This window comes from Diospyros lotus, chromosome 7, assembly GCF_014633365.1.
Source record: "Diospyros lotus cultivar Yz01 chromosome 7, ASM1463336v1, whole genome shotgun sequence".
In the NCBI taxonomy this organism is placed as follows: Eukaryota; Viridiplantae; Streptophyta; class Magnoliopsida; order Ericales; family Ebenaceae; genus Diospyros; species Diospyros lotus.
Window position 1 is genome coordinate 13,524,101 of NC_068344.1, and position 20,552 is coordinate 13,544,652.

At 40.6% G+C, this 20,552-nt stretch overlaps 2 protein-coding genes across 2 annotated transcripts; both read right to left on the bottom strand.

Moving 5' to 3' along the window:
* Positions 1-1,255: 1,255 nt before the first annotated feature.
* Positions 1,256-2,965, bottom strand: LOC127805563 (uncharacterized). The gene is made up of 2 exons (XM_052342316.1): positions 2,708-2,965; positions 1,256-2,602 (listed from the first exon to the last, which is right to left on the bottom strand). The coding sequence occupies exons 1-2, from the start codon at positions 2,963-2,965 to the stop codon at positions 1,256-1,258; spliced, it is 1,605 nt and encodes a 534-aa protein (XP_052198276.1).
* A 345-nt stretch (positions 2,966-3,310) lies between these two features.
* LOC127805564 (uncharacterized) lies at positions 3,311-4,569 on the bottom strand. The gene is made up of 2 exons (XM_052342317.1): positions 3,549-4,569; positions 3,311-3,462 (listed from the first exon to the last, which is right to left on the bottom strand). Exons 1-2 carry the CDS (start codon positions 4,567-4,569, stop codon positions 3,311-3,313), a joined length of 1,173 nt encoding a protein of 390 aa, XP_052198277.1.
* Between the last annotated feature and the right edge of the window lie 15,983 nt (positions 4,570-20,552).

Genomic DNA, 20,552 nt, shown 5'->3' on the forward strand with positions numbered 1-20,552 from the left:
TGATTTTTTACTATTATCTCCCATCGAAAGTCTGGTTCCAACCTTAGGATTTTAGACTCTTCATGCCACAAGGTGGACTATGGGCGTTTCAGCCCGTAGTGGTCCTTTGGCAATTCCTTGTCCCTGTCATCAAGCCAGGCCAATTAAGTAGGCTAGCGGGATAACCTTTTGATTTCAATGTTGACGGGTTGTGGTGGACATATTTGTCACTTCACTAGACCGGGCCACTTGGCTTTGAGGCAGGACGGCTATCACGGTCGTCGCGCCTATTGAGCCGTGCTTTTCTCATAGTGTATTATGTGGCAGGGCCTTTTGCATTATTATCGGGCTTAGTAGAGTATCCTATTAGCGGGATATTAATTTGCTTGCTAATGCCATTTGATTTTTTCACTTCCGGGCAAGACTTGCCTTACTACTCTGCGGGGAAGCAAAAAAGGCTTTATTATTATCTTTCTTCTCTCTCTTTTTTTTTTTTAGTGCGAGAAGGGACCCATAGCGGGTCGTTCTCTTTCATTTTCCTTGAATAATGAAAAAAGGGAAAACACAAGCATTTTACATGGTTCGGCAAAATGTGCCTACGTCCACGGTCCCTCTTCGGGTTCATATTATTATTGCGTTGCATGTCCGGAGGGGAGTACAATTTCATGTGGTTTGTGCTCCAAGTCTTACCCATGGTTTCACCCTGGAGCGTTTGGAGGATACAGGTACTAGGGCCTATCATTTCTTGGATGTGGTACGACCCTTCCCAATTTGCTCGAAATTTTCCATCCTCTCGGAGTGCATTGGTGATGGCTGATTTTGTGAGGATCAAATCTCCCTTCTTGAGAGGTCGGCTCCTTACACGAGAGTTGTAATAGTTGGCAACCCTTTTATGATAGGCAGCGATTCGTACCGCCACCCTGTCTCTCTGTTCCTCGATGAGATCAAGACTCTCTTTTAATGAATCAGAGTTTTCCGAACCGTCACATTTATCAAAAGCATCCAATCGGGGTGACTTGCACGAGATTTCCACAAGAATCAAAGCTTCTGTTCCGTACACCAGGTTAAAGGGTGTTTCACCCGTTGAGACCCGACTGGTTGTTCGGTAGGCCCACAAGACGGTAGGTAATTCATCCACCCATGCTCCCTTTGCGCCTTCTAACCGAGTTTTCAAACCATGTAAGATTGTTCTGTTGCTTACTTCTGCTTGTCCGTTAGCTTGGGGATATGCTACTGAAGAAATCCTTAGCTGAATGTCCAAGCCTTTGCAAAAATTTCAGAAAGAATCACAGTCGAACTGCTTTCCATGATCGGTGTTAATGATTCGTGGGATTCCAAATTGACATACAATGTCTTTCCATACCATGGCCTCTACTTTCCTCGCACTGATGGTGGCTAGGGCTTCGGCTTCAATCCACTTGGTAAAATAATCCGTTGCCACCAAAAGGAATTTCCTTTCCCCTGTAGCTTGCGAAAATGGGCCGAGAATATCCAAGCCCCATTGAGCGAAGGGAATGGGCTGGAATGTGGGTTGTAGTTGCGATATCGGAGCAGAATGAATCGGGGCGTGCCTCTGACATTTATCACACTCTTTGACCTTTGCTTGAGCGTCATGTTGTAATGTGGGCCAGAAAAAGCCTGCCCTTAGGATTTTGGCCGCGAGGGCCCTTCCTCCCAGATGCTCACAGCATACTCCACTGTGAACCTCAGTCAAAGCATAATTGGTTTCCCGAGGACCTAAGCATTTGAGGAGTGGCATAGTGTGCGCTCGCTTGTATAGCATCCCATCTATTATTGTGAAACGAACTCCTCTAAATTTAATTTTCTTAGCCTCTTTTGGGTCTGTCGATAATTCTCCCGTGGTCAAATATTTGTAGAAAGGGGTTCTCCAGTCGTTACTATTCTCAATACATGCTACTTCAGGTTCTTCTATACTTGGTCGTTGAAGGACTTCCACATACACTATTCTCCCAGTAGTTTCTTTAGTGGATGCTAATTTGGATAAAGCGTCTGCATGGCCATTAAGGGATCTGTTGATCTGTACTAGCTGGAAACTTTCGAACAACTGTGCAAGTGCCCTGACTTTCTGGAGATACTGTCCCATGGCCGGCTCTCTAGTCTCGTACTGCTCGTAGTATTGCTGAACGATCAGTTGAGAATCACTGTGGGCTATCAATTGTGCTACCTCAAGTTTTCGGGCTAACCTCAGACCAGCGATTAGTGCCTCATACTCGGCCACATTATTCAAGCTTGGAAAAGCGAATCTTAGAGAGTATTCAAGGGATTCTCCTTCTGGTGGGATAAGCACTATTCTTGCTCCACTCCCTTGGGAACTGGCAGCCCCATCAACAAACAGTAACCACTCTGTTATGCTCTTTTCCTTGGCCTCCTTAGAGGGTGTACATTCGACAATAAAGTCCGCCAATGCTTGCCCTTTTATAGCCTGCCTAGGATGATATTGTATGTCATACTCACTCAACTCAATGGACCATTTGGTGAGACAACCGGAACACTCAGGCTTTTGCAAAATGCTCCGTAATGGTTGGTCTGTCAGTACGCTAATGGAGTGAGCTTGGAAATATGGCCTCAACTTTCTGGAGGCGTTCAATAGGGCCAGTGCCACCTTTTCTGTGAAGGGATAACGTGTTTCCGGCCCTTATAGAACCTTACTGATGTAGTACACTAGTCGATCCACCTATCCTTCCTTTTTAATCAGTACTGCACTTACTGCTTTGTCACTTACGCCCAAGTACAGATATAACATTTCCCCAGTTTCAGGCCGAGTCAATAAAGGGACTTCCTTCAAGTACTCTTTTAATGCCTCAAATGACTTTTGGCATTGCTCCGTCCACTCAAACTTTTTCCCTGCCCTTAACGTCTGAAGAAACAGGAGTTCCCTTTTGGTCGATTTGGAGAGGAAACGCCCAAGAGCCGCCATTCGACCTGTCAGCCACTGCACCTCCTTAATTGATGTTGGGGGTTCCATATCCAGTATCGCTTAAATCTTTTCGGGGTTCGCCTCGATGCCCCTTTGTGTGATCATATACCCTAAGAATTTTCCAGACTGAACTCCAAATGCACATTTTGCTGGGTTTAGGCGCATTTTGTATTGCCTAAAGACTTCAAGCACTCGTGCCAGCTTTTTAACATGTGATTCCTTCTCCCGACTTTTCACGTTCATATCATCGATATATGCTTCCATTGTATCACCCAATAATTCCTTAAAGACTTTATTCACCATGCGTTGATAAGTGGCCCCTGCGTTCTTGAGCCCGAATGGCATAACTTGGTAACAATATGTCCCTTTTTCTGTAATGAATGATGTTTTCTCCTAATCTGGAGAATACATCATTATCTGATGATACCCTGAGAAGGCATCTAAGAAGCTCAATAGATGATACCCAGATGTTTCATCCACCAGACGATCAATCCGAAGTAATGGGTAGGAATCTTTAGGACACTCCTTGTTGAGGCCAGTGAAGTCTATACACAAACGCCATTTTCCGTTGGGTTTTTTAACCATAACCACATTGGCCAACACTCTGGATATAACACCTCTCGAATGAAACCTGCCTTTAGTAGCTTATCTATTTCTTCTTCTAACGCCGGTAGTCTATCAGGGGCGATATTCCTTTTTTTCTGTCGAACAGGCTTGAACTGAGGATCCACGTTCAAATGGTGACATATCACGTCTGGACTAATCCCTGGCATATCCCTTGGTGTCCAAGCAAAGACATCCAAATTTTCTCTAAGGCACCCCATGATTTCTTCTTTTACTGGTTTCGGAAGCTTCGTGCCCACATACACCAACTTCTCGGGATCTGTGTCACTTAAGCATACTGCTTCTAACTCTTCCACTGGTTGGGGCTTGCGAGCAGTCTCTTCTGCTAGGGATTTGTGTATGGCTTTTTCAGCGATAGATAAAGTCTCTTCTGCTCTTTTTCCTTTTGTGGACGATACATAACAGGACCTTGCCTTCTTCTGATCTCCACAAACTTGCCCTACTCCTGAGAGCGTGGGGAATTTCATTAATAAGTAGCAAGAGGACACTACATCCCTCATATCATTGAGGAGCGGTCGGCCTAAAATCATGTTGTATGCTGCGGAAGGGGCTTTGACCACCATGAAATTCGCCTGTCGAGTCACACTTTGAGGGTCGGCGCCCAATGTGACAGGTAGTTGAACAGATCCTGCCACCGAGACGGCTTCTCCAGTGAAGCTGTACAGGGGAGAGGACACTTTTTTCAACCGGTTTTGGGATATGTGCATTTGTTCGAAACAATTCCAATAGATTAGATTAACAGAGCTGCCGCTATCCACCAAAATTCTACTGATGGGGTGTTTAGCGATAACTGCAGAAATTACCATTGGATCGTCATGTGGGAGTATTATATCACCTCTATCAGTAGGGGTGAACGTGATTGGCTCCTCGTCCTCTCTTACCTCCATCACGGAATTGACTTGGTAGGCCTGACGGGCATAGGCCTTTCGAGAAGAAGAAGTATTTCCAGCTAAAGTCTCGCCCCCAGAGATAACATGAATGGCTTGATGAGTTGGCTCATTGTTAGGGGGGGGCCACCATTCTGTCATCCCTTATCCCTTCATTTTGCCGTAAATTTCATCTATCTTGACCTTCGGGACTTTCCTCCCTTCTTTGACGGTCTCTGTCATTTCTTCCTTCAGTCCTTACATATCTTTGCAAGTGTCCCTCACGAATGAGTGCTTCGATCTGATTTTTTAGCTCCCTACACTGACCAGTAGAGTGTCCCCGAGTTCGGTGATACCTGCAGTACTCTTCTTGTAATACTCGAAGTTTTCCTAGGCATTGTTGTTTAAGAAATAAAATATTTCCTTGGAAATCGAAGGATACATGTGAAGTTCCGAGGTAATCGCCGAGGAACGAATGAAGGGTTTTCCGAAAAATCACGGAAACTATCGCAAGGGGACATCATCTAAGGTATTTTGGAGAAGTTTAAGGAGTTATAGGGGCTCAAGGGATATAAGTGCAAATAAGTATTTGGGTTAAAGAGTTATTTGTAAGAAGTTAAAATATCTTGTAACTAGTTAGTTAAAGGAACCAAGTAAGCTAACTTAGTTAGGAGACATAATCATGAGGAATCTTGAAAAATCAAATTAACATGTGGTGGCACATGTTTAAAAGGACACATGTCACAAGGGGGAGAAATGGTTCAAATCTCAAGGGACACTTGGCACAATCCTACGAAAGTGATGATTACAACCTTATCTAAGTCACACATGGCAAGTGACACATGGCACTCTTGGATTGGCCATAAATTCCTATAAATACCAAGGCCATGGAAGGGACATTCTCACCATTAATCAAGAGGAAAAGGGGAGGTGAGTTGAGAGGAGAAGCTTTGCCCAAAAATAGAGTGGTAAAACACTTCGTCGGAAAAGTTGGACCGCCACCGTAAAAGGCATTAAACAGTGACAAAACAGCAAGGTAATTCTAATTTCTTTCTGTAGTTCGATAGATAATTGAATAAGGGTCGTGTGGTTTCAAACGGAAGTCAAATCGGAGTTCGGATGAGGGAGAACGGGCCAAAAAACCTCAAGACGGCAAAGCTGGAGGGGCGGCGCGTGCAGTTCACGCGCCACCTGACTGCCGCGAGTGGAGCGCGTGGGGATCCTTCCCTAAGCGCGTGAGGGCGCGTGAGATGTCCTCTTGGGTCCAAATTTTGTACAGTTGGTCCTTAAATGTTTCCCTAGGACCTCATATAAAAATAGTTTAGGTTTAAGTTTCGAAGTTATGTTATTTTTGCAGAAAAACTTTCCAGAACCCTGTGAACAGTACTTTAGAGCTTCCGAATCAGCAAGGTGAGTGCTTCTTGCATCTTTATATTACATACCGAACATTTTGTCTTCACACGGGTAAGGGTGATTACTTGCATAAGCATGACTTTCCTTTAAATCAAGCATTTTCTCTTTCTTTGTCATGCATCACTTGGTGTGTGTGGCTAGCTGAAGTCAGGATCTCATGTTAGACTGGTGAAAAGTCTTGGAGATGTGAGAACATGATTGATCAGCGGGGGTGATTGCAACACCTCGGCGTCACTACCACACAGGCAATTTCATATCATTCTACATATCTCATCACATGCATGTTATCTCTTCTTGTTGCACTCACTTAGATATAACTATCTAACTTGGGTGTCTCATACCCCTGGAACATTCAACGTTCCAGGTGGGTTAGTCGTGACAGGTGCCCCGGAATCAAGTCAGAGGAAAGGAAAGGAAGTGGTTCTTGGATAGTTAGCTCCTTTACGTTTTAATTGCAAAGCGTTGTACTATTACTTTAGTGTGAGTTTTACTTGTTGTAAAAGGGAGCCTAAATGATCCCTAGATTTTCAAGTTGTATTATGGCTTTTCAGATGGTATTTGTGTTAAAAGCATATAGTGGAAGCCTTAAATATCTAGCTTATGGTTTTATAAAGCTTTCAGGTTCAATCCTTGCTTCTGTTGGCAAAGGCTTCCATAAACGCCCTTTGATTACCATACGGTTGCTAGCGTCATCATGCATCTTTGTATGTGTACCTTGGAAAAAGAAAAGTGGGGCGTTACACTTCTTGATTTCTCCCCATGGGGCGATCTGCCTTTTTTGGAAGCTGGAGGAGACCAGACCCCTCTACTGCCGCCAATATAGTTGATCGGGGTTGATTGAGCCTAGTGTAATGATGGAATTGTGGCCCCACTATATCCGACCTCCTGATGCGTTCTTTTCGCTGGTTTGATCCTTCTTCAATATCTCGCTCTTTCCTCTTTCTCTCTCCATCTTCTTTTTCCCCTACCGTTCTTATCATCTCCGTATGGAGTATGTACCTATTAGCCCTAACGAACAGGTGTGCCAGAGATTTCGGAGGGTCCAGGGATAATGATTCTTGTAAAGGGGTTAGTCGTGTCCCTTGGAACATGGCAGACACTGCCATTTCAATCGGTAAATTACAGATCTCAAGTGTGGCATTTCGAAATCTGTCCACGTAGTGTCGTAGGGTCTCTTTATTCCCTTGTCGAATGCTAAGCAGATATGTCGCATCTTTCTTTCTCTGACTCTTAATAATAAACGCTTTAATAAATTTTGTTTTTAGCTGCCCGAATGAAGAGATAGATGCCTCGGGTAAGCCGTTAAACCAGGCTCGAGCATGCCCAGTTAGGGTTAAAGGAAATGCCTTGCACATTATCTCGTCGTCCCATCCATGAAGCATCATTAAAGATTCATAGTTTTGCACGTGATCGTAAGGGTCGTCCCTTCCTGAATAAGGATTTATTTGAGGCATCTTGAACTTCCTCGGCAAAGGTTTCTCCATTACTTCGGCCACGAATGGTAGCTTTCCTCTAGATTGTTCCTCAAAAGTAGGTAATAACTTATTCTGTTGTAGGACCCGCTCAATCATCTTTTTCATATCGGCGGCCTCTCGTGCACTAAATGCAGTAGGGTTATCCTCAAGCCCATCATTTTGCTTGGTTATAGGTTTGGCATCCCGCCCTCTTTCCATCGGAGTGCTGGCTACTGTTTTCGAATATCTTCCTCGTTGTGGGCTTCGCCTTTCTGTCTTTCGACGGTCAGTTCCTCCATGATTTCCTCGAGGGGGAGATGTTTGGCTGTGATCTTCCCTTAAAGGAGATCTTGGTTGATTGCTTCTAGTTGGGACAGGTTGAGCGTGGGTTTCAGGGCTTGCGTCTAGATAGGAGTCGTTCCCTGGTACCTCCTGACGAGCCCTGTGAGATGGAACTATTTCTGGGATGAACTTTCTCAATGCAGCTGGGATTGTCCCATGGGGGACCAAACTTTGCAAAATACCATCCATTTCCCTTAGAGCTTGTATTCCTTCAGCGTATTGCTGTCGTAGGGCCTCGTACTCAGCCCAAGGTACAACGGATGGGATTTGCATACCTGAGTAGGGTCCCGAGAGAATATGTGGGGCAGTAAGAGGAGGCACCTGAAGTTGGGCCCTCAGTGGGTGAGAGGGCTCTGGAAGGGGCGGCTGTTGGTGTGTGAGGGATGGGTGACCCTCATGAGGGGATTGATAGGTGAGGGACGGTTGGCCACCATGGGTGAGGGAAGGCTGTCCCTCATGGGTGAGGGGCGGATGGCCCCCATGGATGAGGTGTAACGGGCCCTCGCGAGTAGACTGATGCTGATCTTCCACTCGAGGGAGGGTTTCTCGTCGAGGCAATTGGGCCCCACAGGAGAGGGTCTGGCGATTGCTTCGAGTTTGAGCCATGATGAGGGAAGAGTGTTGCAGCTTTTGTTTGAATTTTCCACAGACGGCGTCAATTGTTGTTACACGATTACAACAATAAATTTATAAAATGGGAAACCACTGATGGATGACCCTCATATGGCGTATCTGAGCGATGAGTGAGTCTCCCGGGGTAATGTGGCAGCGATGGGTGAGTCTCGTGAGGCGTTTCCGAGCGATGGATGAGTCTCGTGAGGCGTTTCCGAGCGATGGATGACCTACTAGAGAAAGAATCGGTTAGGAGCGCGGGCGAAAGTCCCCACGCGGACCCTCCGATGCTTAACTTAGATCACCTTAGAAATTGAGTATTCGAAAGTAAGAGAGTAAATGCGAGAGCCAGAGATTGCATACCGAATGAGAGAAAGTGACCTCCTATTTATAGCAACAAGAGGGGCATCCATGTGTCGCGTGTTCCGAGTTTTGTGGCAAGAATCTCGGAGACGCTTTGACCGAGTCTCGCGGGAATAGCCTTAGGCCAACTTTCTTGGAGGCGGTGGCGCAAGAGTAGGAGGCCCGCGAAGGTGAGTGTGGATCCCTGGGTGACCCTCACTCGGGGTTATCTGTGAGCATGGGAAAAAGAGCACGAGGGGCCGTGCGCGTGGGTGCACGGGGCCGGGTGCGAAGTGATTGTGTGTGGGGGGGGGGGGGTCGCGCACAAGGGTGTGCACGGGCAGCCACATGTTGGCAGCCAGGCGCGCGGTCGCGGCCTTATGCGGGCAGCCATGTGCTGCCAGCCGCGCGCGCTGCCGGCTATGAGCTGCTAGCCGCGCGCGCGGCCAGCTGTGCGCAAGAGTGACGCCCACTTGGGGGAGGGGGGCGCTCCCCCAGCACAGGGGCGCGGCCCCCACCAGGCAGCCGCGTGCTGCCTGGCAGCGCACGCGGCTTCCCATGGGGGTCGCGCCTGCCACCCCCGAGTGACCTTACTCGGGGGTGGTACCCCCTGGGTGGCCTTTTTTGGGATGCTTGTATATACAACTCAAGCATGATCAAGAAAAGGCTAATGGATGGGAATGAAATAATTTGAGCTTACTGTTACTCTCGTTTGTATTTACAGTGATTATGCTTCATTTTTTTTTCTCTCTTCAAGGCTTTGATTTTAACTTGTATTAACTCATTCAAACCTTGTTTTTATTGTGAGAGAACTTGTAACTAAGAGTGTCAACTCTTAACATCTCGTTTACATTTGTATCACTCTTATTTTCTTAGTTTGTTGTGCTAGAGGACTTACTCGTTGAAGTAAGGGGTTGTAATTCCTAACTAGGTGCTAGAGGGCTTACTTGTATAAGCAAGAGATTGTAATTCCTAGTCTTGGACTAGAGGACCTATTTAGTTTAAGTAGGGGTTTTAGTGGATTATTTTGAAAATCCTTAGTGAGGACCTAAGGTAGTGGATTAGGCTTGGGTTAAGCCGAACCACTATATATCTTGGTGTTCTTTTGTGCTTATGTTCTTTGATCTCTTTATCTTTCCAAGTATTCGTTTATTCCTCACTTGATTCACAAATTTATCTCTATTGATTTACATTTGTCATTTTATATGCTTTACGTTTTAAATCCTAAAACCTCAATTTATATAAAAAAGTTTTTCAAGTTCAATTAAGTTTTTAAAATATCCAATTCACCCCCCTCTTGGTGTGTGCCATAGCACCTCCCAATCTATCATAGACAAGATACTAAAGAGGTTTAGTATGACTGAGGCAAAGAAGGGGTTCTTTCCTTCGTCTCAAGGTGTCAATCTCTTTAAGGACATGTGTCCTAAAGTGTAACAAGAGAGAGATAGAATGAGTAAGATTCCTTATGCGTTTGCTATGGGATCTATCATGTACACCATGCTATGTACAAGGATAGATATCTCATATGCTTTGAGCATAACGAGTAGATACCAGGCTAATCTAAGAGAGGGTGATTGGATGACAGTTAAAGCCATTCTTAAGTATTTAAGAAGAACTAAGGATGCTTTTCTGGTATATGGAGTAGAAACTAAGCTAGTAGTAAGGGTTACTACGATGCTAGTTTCCAATCAGATAAGAATGATTTTAGATCTTAATCTAGTTATGTCTTTTGTTTTAATGGAGCAACATTTAGTTGAAAAAGTTCCAAGTAAGAAATCGTTACCAATTCTACAATAGAGGCAAAGTATATTATAGCTTTTGAGGTGGCCTAGGAAGCAGTTTGGATCAAAAAGTTCATCTTTGAACTTTCTGTGGTTCCTAGCATTGTTGATCCAGTGGCCCTTTACTACGATAACAATGGTGCTATTACTCTAGCAAGGAATCAAGGTCTCATTAGTGATCCAAGCACATACTCTGCCATTTTCACCTAATTAGGGAAATCATTGGGAGAGGTGATGTGAAGAATTACAAGGTAGATATCAATGACAATCTTATCAATCCATTGACCCAAGCACTTACAAAGTAAAAACATGAATGGCATGTTAGGTCCATAGACATTAGCCATATGTCGAAATGGCTATAGTGTAAGTGGGAGATTGTTAGTGTATGCCCTATAGCTTAAGAGTTAAGTTGTACTTGATATATTAAGATATGGTATATTTGTTGAGTAATATATCTAGTTATTTCATGTTTATGTTATTTATTAACAAGGTTTGTTGATGTGTAATTTATGCACAATTAATTCAGGCAAGTGTTGTAACACCCCGCTTTTTCTCTTGCCGAGCGTGTCACTATGCTGGGGCCCAAAATATACATAAATTATTTTTTTCTTTCTTTCTCGGTACATAACTTAAACTTAAGTACCAAATTCCAAACAAAACCTCCAGCAAATCATTAAAAATGCAGAATAGATAATCGAAATCTGATATAGTACATAATCAAATCACTTTATTTATAACATAAGAATCCGTACCATAATTAACTTCATATCCTCAATATTGAAATACATAAATACATGGAGATTCCAAAATATTCTAACAAGGCAAATCATTAATAAAACATCAGCTAAAACATATCCTACTCAGCTCGCTGAATCCATTGGCCACGCCATCACGTGCCATCTCATCTTAACCTGCTCCTTGCCTAAGTTGCAAGTCTAAACTGAAACATGGAATGTTCCAGGGGCATAACCCATTAGAAGATGAAACTTCTAGTGAGGGTCCAAAACATATATATGAATGCATGATGCGATAATATGAACAAATATTTGCCCTTAGTGTAACTTCTTTGGCCCGCAAGCCCGGTTAGGAATCCTAGGCAAATCCCAAACCTCTGCACGATAAGCATAACTTTATTCCCTCAACGCCCTTGGGGAATTACAGCTACACTCTGGGGGCGACATCCCATTCCCATGCACAAATATCAATATGACAATAATATCGTGCCATGTAAATATCACGACTTTCCATGTAATATGACAAAATAAATATTGCATTCATATATAGCATGCATATAAACAATCATCTCATAAATATCATATAGGATAAGATAACTCACATTTGTCCTAAAGATCAAGACACCTTGAAAAGCGTGTCACCTCGATATGCGTGCCCAACCTCGATTCTCGTGCCAACTCTCAAAAGTTGCACCAATCACATCATCTCGATTACCTCAAACATAAAATAATATTTAATCACTAAATATTCTCGATATTCCATTTATTTCATTTTTCCTTCATTTTCTTTCATTTTTCCTTTCCAAAAATTCCAATAAATACCTCGAGACTATTTTCTCAAATCTAATTTCACAATAATTCATTATAGACTATAAACTTTCAAGGAAAAATACTGAACTTACCTGAGTCTTGCGTTTTCACACAAAACGGGGCTCTTTGATGCTAAAACCGAGACATCAGGAATCCCAACTTCAAAACTTTTTGCACGGACCCCCGTAAAATATTTTTCTAGAATTTTAGGGATTTTTACAAAATTTTTCGGAGGACCCACGCCCCCGCACGCGCCTGCATGCGCCTAGGGCAAGTGGCGCGCGTGAAGACCAGCGCGTGACCGGCACGCGCCGAAAGTCTTCTCCGGCGTCGGTTAGCCGACGATGCTAGTTTTCTCCACCTCGTTACAGCCTCTATTGGGTATCCTCGAGCTCGGCTCAAATTCTATCCCCATTAATAACGGATCCCATCCACATTAATGAGGGTCCCGTTGACACCATGTCACCACCTGGGAACCTCCACCAGCATCGACTACTCAGTCCCATCACCTACAAATGTACGATTCATGCAAAATAAGAGGACGTCACCTTCTCTTATATAAGCCAACTCTCTTCAAAGCCAAGATATGTTTTTCCTTCTGACCTACTGATACACGGTATTTTCCTTACTCTCTTATTGACTCAAGCATCGGAGTGCTTACAGGTGCCAACTGCCCCCTGGACGGACCAGTCGCCGAGCTTGTGTCTTGTCGCTGCGACCCCTCTTTTGATCGTTCCCATTTTTGGTCAGGAAGGAATACTGGCCGAACTGCGTAAATTCTTTTGCATGCTTTCTCTTCCTTTCTTTCGTGTTCATTTTTTCAACGTGGGTAAATGAATCACGGTTGACCAATTCCCAACATTGACAGTTCCTAAAGGATATAAATAACCTTTATGTGATTCCTTTTATCTTGAACTGTTTGCCTCTCTTATCCATTGATGTCTTTTGACATGCATGAGAGAAAGCTCTCATGCCACCTGTAATACCCAAAAATTTGTATGGGCTTAAGAGTAATTTTTATTGGGGCAGAGGTGTAATTTTTCAAATTTATTGGGGGTAAAAGTATAATTTTTCAAAGTCATGGGGACTAAGTATAATTTTTTAGAACTTGAGGACTTGAGGGTTAAGGGCCAAAGTGTAAGAGAATGAAAGAAGATGGATTGGAATGCAAAACTATAGTGTGAACACTACAAAAAAATCACAGCCACAGAAGCTAAATTAAGGTAAGTGATTTTTCTAAAAATTTACTCATAGTATGTTTTCCTAAATGAGTATGGAATTTATGAGGGATTTTCCAAGTTTATGTGATTTATGTGCATCTTGTTATACATATTCATATTCATTTTATATTTCCTTAGTAATGGTGATATTGCATTGAGCATGATATTATTAGCTTATCGATAATTATGCTATCCATGTTGACCATGGTCGGATGGGATATTACCCTAATAGTGTAGTTGCATTTCCTCAAGTGAGTTTTGCCAAAAATCCGCAGGAGTCTCTCACGCCGGGGACGGATTTTCCCTAGTGTGAGAATTGTCGGGATGACTGCCTGGAGTTCCATGTGCGGGGCTAAAATGCTGGTGAAAGCTATCCTAGGATGTCAATTTATTTATGTCAATACATCATTCATTTATGAAATTTATTTTAACCCTCACTTAAAAAATTTATCTTCTAATTTAGACTTTTGTCTTTGGAATATTCCACATTCCAGGTGAATCGAGTAGTAAGAAGAGGAAAAGAGTGGCTGAAGCATAATTTAATTTCAACGGCACCAAAAACTAGATGTGTGATTTATGTACAATTAATTCGGACAAATGTACTATAGTCAAATATGCATATAGTGATGAAAAGAGTGTCGATCATATGAGGACTAGATCACAATACCAAAACAATTTTAATTAGCCTAAGTTGAGGAGTGTAGCGGAGATGAGGATGTTAAGATGGATGTGCGGCCATACAAGAAAAGATAAACTTAGAAATGAAGTTATTCGTAATAAGATAAGAGGAGTGCCAATAGAGGAGAAGATGAGAGAGACTAGACTAAGATGGTTTGGTCATGTGAGAAGGAGACCAAGAGACGCTCCTGTGAGGAGAGTTGATGAAATGGAACAATTAATCAAAAAAAGAGGTAGAGACAGATCTAAGAAGACTTTGAGGGAGACATTAAAGTTTGATATGAAGTGTATGGATCTCAATGAAGATATAACAAAAGATAGAAATATATGGAAGTCTAGAATTCATGTAGCCGACTCCACATAATGGGATAAAGGCTGGATATGTTGTTGTTGTTGTTAAGTTGAACTAATTGATTAATCAGATAAATAAAAAGAAAAATAAATAGAAAATTGAATTCTTTGCGAGAAAAAATAATTAATGAGTATACTAGGGTTTAGATTTCATTTAATCTAGGTTATGTAATTATTTATTCAATTTCGATTTAAAATAAAAAATATCCTTATAGTATTTTATAATTATTTGCATGTCATGTGATAGTAGATTTCTCTCAATTAATTAATATGCTTTCTCAAGTTATATTAATCCTTTATAAATTTCATTTCACTATTAGATTTCTGAGTAGATATCAATGAAATAAATAAGCATTAATTATTTGAAAACCTTTAATCTCAAAAGGGAATTTGACTCACTAAGCTTCCTTGATTCCCACACAAGAGCTAATCATCTTTCGATCTTATAGTCTAATATGTGATTTATATTGCCTATGGATCTAATTTATAACAATCCTTTAGTCATTCATGCATAAATTATTAAAAGGTAATTAATCTTTTAAAATATTAAATGCAACAATATAAAATCCTCACATAAATAATAATCAAATTTTGAATCGAACTAAACAAATAATTATTTACTGTGCGTCGAAGCTCTCTCTCTTCAATTCCATGCCCTCCTTCATTTTTAATATATATATATATATATATATATGAGGTACTGGCCGCCCTAGCCATCCAATTCCAGCCACATTCAATTTCTAATTAAATAATATAATGTATATACACACACATGACGTGCCCTAATTCATGGCATTTGTTTAGTATAGTATATAATAGGTATATATAAATATTATAATTTAATATATAATATAATATATATTTCTTTTTTAATAAATACTTAATTAATTATAATATAATATATAATATATATAGATAAAGTAATATAATATATAATTAATTATTAATAAATAAATAATTTTTTGAATTATATTATAATATTAGTTTAACATAATATTAACTTTATAAATTACTTTATAATATCTTTATTTTTATTTATTTTTTCTTTTTTTACGCCCAAATCCTTGAAATAATATCCTTTATTGAGTTCTTACAAAAAAAGATTAAAATAATATAAATTCTATATAAACACACATTTATATAGGAAAAACAACACGAGATTAAGATAAAATTAGATAAAAGTATGTGTACAATTAAGCCCTATCAAAGATATACGTAAATCACATAAACTTGGAGAATCCCTCGCAATTGTATACTCATTTAAGCAAATTATACCATGTATAAAATTTTTGAGAAAATCACTCACCTTGATTTAGCTTTGTAGGCTTTCTTGGTATGCATGCCTTGATCTCAAAACTCGTGCCTTGCAAATTCTCTAGCCAAAATTTTTGAAAAATTAATAAAACTGAATTTTTCAATTTTTCAGAAATTTTCCTAAATTGTTTTCCAATTTTTCTCTATTTTTTTCATTTTTCCTTTTTATCTTATTTTTTTTTCTATTTTTTCTTACCTCCACACACCTTGTGTGTGCTCCCACGCACCCGAAGCCAGTCGTCTTTTCCAGCCTTCTCATTGTCATGAACAACTAGTTTTGGCTTGCTTTCTTTGATTTTCTTCCTCCCTCTCGGCCTATTTCTTCTTTCGAACACAATGGCACACATTTTATGCGAAGATTCTAGCCCAAACACCCTCAACTTGGTTGTTTAATGCTCGTATCCAGTGATACCTAACTTTTCGACCAAGTTTCGAAACTACCTCAAATAACATGAAACTTGACCAAACTTTCCAAAAATGATCATTAACACCTCGTGAACAAAAGCCCTTTATCAAAGCCTCACAATTTCTCCCCAAAATCTCAGATTTCACCACTGAAAGTTGATGAAAACCCTTGACTTATCCTCTACTGTTTATAGTCATGCACCACAAGGTCTAGGCCTAGACCATGATGGCCTAGAACACCCTCAAACGGTCAAGATACACCCCCAACGTCGACAGCCAGTGTAATACCCATAAATTTACATATCTAATATTTTAAAATTAGTGGAATTTTTGGGTCAAAATGTAATTTTTGGTACATTAGGGGTAAAAGTGTAATTTATGAATTTTGGCCAAGAGTGAAGAAACGGTTGCGGAAAAGACGGAAATTAGAGTCAAAGATGAGGGAATGAGGTCTAGGGACTTGTAAATTTGAAGGATTTCCAAAATAGGGCACAAAACGCAATTTTTGAGCAATCGGGCCTAAATGCAAGTTTGAAATTTTTGTCGAGAGAGGTCAAGAATAGGGTTTTTCGAAAGTTTTAGGGATGAAATGAGGAATTTGGAACTCAAGGGGCCTAATGGAAATCTTGGAAATTTCAAGGGCTTTGAGGAGAGGTCCAAATTGAGATTGGAAATTAATTTAAGGGCTAAAGTGTAATAAATGAAAGTCAGGTGAAAAACCTGCAAAAATTCGGCCAGCTACTTTCTGACTGCCAACCAGCTACCTATGGCTGTCGGGAAGGTTGCCCAAGGGGTCCAAGAGATGCCCCAGACAATGATGAATCGATTGGTGGTGGCCATTTGCCGAAATCAACCACGTCTTGGCCGCATTTAATGCCGGAAGTGATCGAAAAATTTAGTCGACAAATCGTGCCATTTTTCTCATCATTCAAGGCTACTCAAGCCACTTATTGGCTAGATCTAGTCCTTAGGGGATGAGAAAGCTTGGGACTTGGAGGTTAGTAATCGAGAGTTAGCTATAAATAGAGGGTTCAGGGCCGAGGGTTTTATTAAACTTTTGCTTTAAATTTGTGTTTTTTTAGTGAGAATCAAGCATTCTTAATAAGGGGCTTTTGTTCCTTGAGTTCTAGGAAGTGTTTCTAGAGAATTTGGGAGGGTTTGGAGTATGTTTTAAGGGGTTTCAACACGTATTTTGAGGTTTCAACATAAATCGTGTTAAGGTGAATGGTTCGATACAACACTTGGTTTTGGTTTATTATAAATGATTTGGTGTCTCATGGTTGGTTAGTGAGTGGTTTTACCCTCCAAACGTGTGGCTCGTGGTTGGTTAGTGAGCAATTTTACCCTTTAAACCTTGAATTATGCCCTGTGAGTGCTTCGCCAAATTAATTGATTCAACAGCATATTGAGCATATTATATTCTATACATAATGCATCAACTGAGTATGTTTCATAAAAATGCATGGCATGTGGCTTTCATGGAATTGATATGTTGGGATTGTGTCATTGTCATAATGTTCGGTGAAATGGGATGGGGTCTTCTTGAGGATATTATTATGTTAATCCTGCAAGAGCTGTGGAATAGGTTTCCACAGGTGATCGCCGATTTGCACCCGGGGATTGAGTATGCTAAGGTGTTTTCTCTAGGTTGATATGTTTATTTGTTTATGCCATACTCATAATCATACATACATTTTATAGAACTATGTTTTCTCTTTTTCATCAATAGTTTGGCTTATCCTAAGATCATCTGGTTTTTCAATTATCTTTCCACTTCTTAGGATACTAATTGATTGTACTTGTTCATGTGTATTATTTTCACCACTAGAAGATTCCACCTGATTTGCTTGCCTAACTGGGTTAGGGTTAGTTTGAGAAGGGAATCTTCCAGATTCTCTCACACTTAATGTTTGGGTCAACTTTGTTATCTGACTTCTCATATCTTCCATGGCTCTATTTGTTTGCTCTTAATTTTTTGTAAGCTGGGCAACCTGATTGTTGATGCCTATTTGATTTTGAATGAACTGATGCAAGGAATCTTCCAAAGATCTCCTATAAGGAGGTTGGTAAGTATTGGATGAAGAACCTTGAGGTTGTTGGAAGGATTGTTGATGTACAGGGAAATCAGGTTGAGAATGATTCCTAGAATCATGTCTGCAAGAAAAATTGGGGTGATTCCTATTATTGGGATGGTATGAATTGTAGTTCTGATTGTTCCCGTAATAGGTTCCACTTTGATTTTGATTTTGTCTCCCCTAAAAAATGTGTGAATGATTGTTATTAGTCTGCCCATACAATACCTCCTTGAAAGCAGGTAGTGTAGGACATTCTTCAATTGCATGATCTGTTGCTTCACACACAGCACATTTCGCTTCCACTTGTTTAACAGATTATACCTTTTTGGGCTCCATGTTTTCAACCTTTTTTGTTAAGGTAGTTAGTCTTGCATTTAAATCATCATTCTCACTCAACTGGTATCTTCCTCTTGGTTGTGGATTTTCTCTTAGATCAAGAGAAGAAGTTGGACCAACTTCCCAGTTTCTTGTATTCTCAACCAACGTGTCAAAGAAGTGAAAGGCTTCTTCTGGAGTTTTCTCATAGAATTCTCCATTGCACATTATAGAAACTAACATTTTTAATTAGGGCATGAGTGAGTCATAAAAGAAATTGACCACTCTCCATTGCTCAAAGGCATGGTATGGATAAGTGTGAAGAAGATCTTTGAACCTTTCCCACGCTTGAGCAAAGTTTTCACTTGATTTACAGGCAAAGTTCATGATTTATCTTTGAAGAGTAGTAGTTCTGTTGGCAGGGAAGTATTTTTTTAAGAAAATTGCTTGCATCTCTCTCCAAGTTCCTATAGATCTAGGCGGAAGAGTACCTAACCAAATTTTTGCCTTATCTTTCAGTGAGAATGGGGAGAGTTTTAACCTTATAACATCCTCATTTACTGTATGGTCCATGCAAGTGCTACATACTTCCTCTAATTCTTTCATATGACTATATGGATTTTCAGAATCCATGCCATGGAATGTTGGAAACAATTGGATTGTGCCAGGTTTGAAATTGAACCTATGGTGATTGATGGGAAGGATGATACACGAGGGTGTTGTCTGTCTTGGAGGGTGAAGGTACTCTCTAAGAGGTCTAATCAATTCATGATCAATAGGATCAGGATCACCATGGTCACTCCCATGCTTAGACATGTTGTTTGGTTGGGCCATAAATGAGTGTGACAATGAAAACTCAAAATTAGATGGAGTATTTTCTGAATGCAACACTTGTTCCACCACTCTACCAGATCTAAGTCTCATACACCAAGCCAAACTAATAGAGAAGAGAAACTAAAGAACAGAAACAAAAAAAAAAAAAAGAAAAAGAATTGGGGATGATTATTTGGCTTACCTCAATCTCCCCGGCAACGGGGCCAAAATTTCCTGCAGCATTCACCTTGCATTTGTCACTTTTTATATTTGTTTTGAATTAACTCAACTTATTTATCAGCTATTTATGTCCACAGAAAGGGTGAGGCGTTTAGACTAGCCAGTGCACGAGTGTGATTGTAGCAGAAAATTTATATATGTTTCCGGGCAAGACCAGGTCGATTCACAAGGAGATTACTCATGAAAAGAGATAACCACACTAGTCCTCTTGATTAATAAGACAATAAGATGAGATCAAACTAAGTACAATATAACTGTAATCTGGATATGGAGAGGTCTTGGGTCAAGACAAATCTGATGCTAAACCCAACTAATTCACCATATAGCTTTCTTTGATGTAACTAAAAGCTCAAATAGCTTGGATCTTAACCATTAAATGTACTACTAAGATAATGATAACTCCTTATTCAAGCAACCTCCATACTTGGCATGGAGACTCTATGTTAAGTAGCTATCATAAATCAGTGTATAAATAACATTTTGACAAAATAATTACTCAGGGCTTGAGTATGAGAACGTTTCCAGGTTAAGCAATTCCCATACGTGGCATGGAAACTCTAAGTTAGGCATACGAACCAATCCAAGCCTGAGGTTTTCATTAAGAACATTTCTCCAACTATTTTTGCTTCTGTTACTTGAACATCTGGGGTTTTTCTATTTTGATTCATCAATGGCTTTGGGCACCGTCCTTGCCTTAACCCAAGGATTGAATTAGCCACACATCTTCATGGGAAGTGCACGACTAAAACTAATCTCAACGGATGATTACAAGAATACAAGAAAAATAAACGGGAACAAACAATAAGAACTAGATAAACTACTATTGTATTGATTACTGAAACAAACTACAACTTGAAAAGAAAGTAAATGGACTTGTAATATATTTGGAGCAAAAGCTCAGAACTAGGAACGAAGAACAATAATTGAAGTGCCACAAGTTTAAAATACGGATGTTGTTTCCAAAATACAATAATCTATTTTTACATGTGAGCAGATGTAAAAGTCTTGGTAGTCATGCCTTCACTTATGAGAATCTTAACGAGCAACTGGATCTGGTAGATATGCAGATCTAGTAATCTAACAGAGTTGATGGTCTGACAGGGCTGATGATCTGGTGAGCTGATGATCTGGTGGCCCAAGATAACCGAGTGACCTTGAATAACTGAGTGACCTGAGGTGACGAGTGGCCTTGAATAACCTAGTGACCTGAGGTGACGAGTGGCCTTGGATAACCGAGTGACCTGAG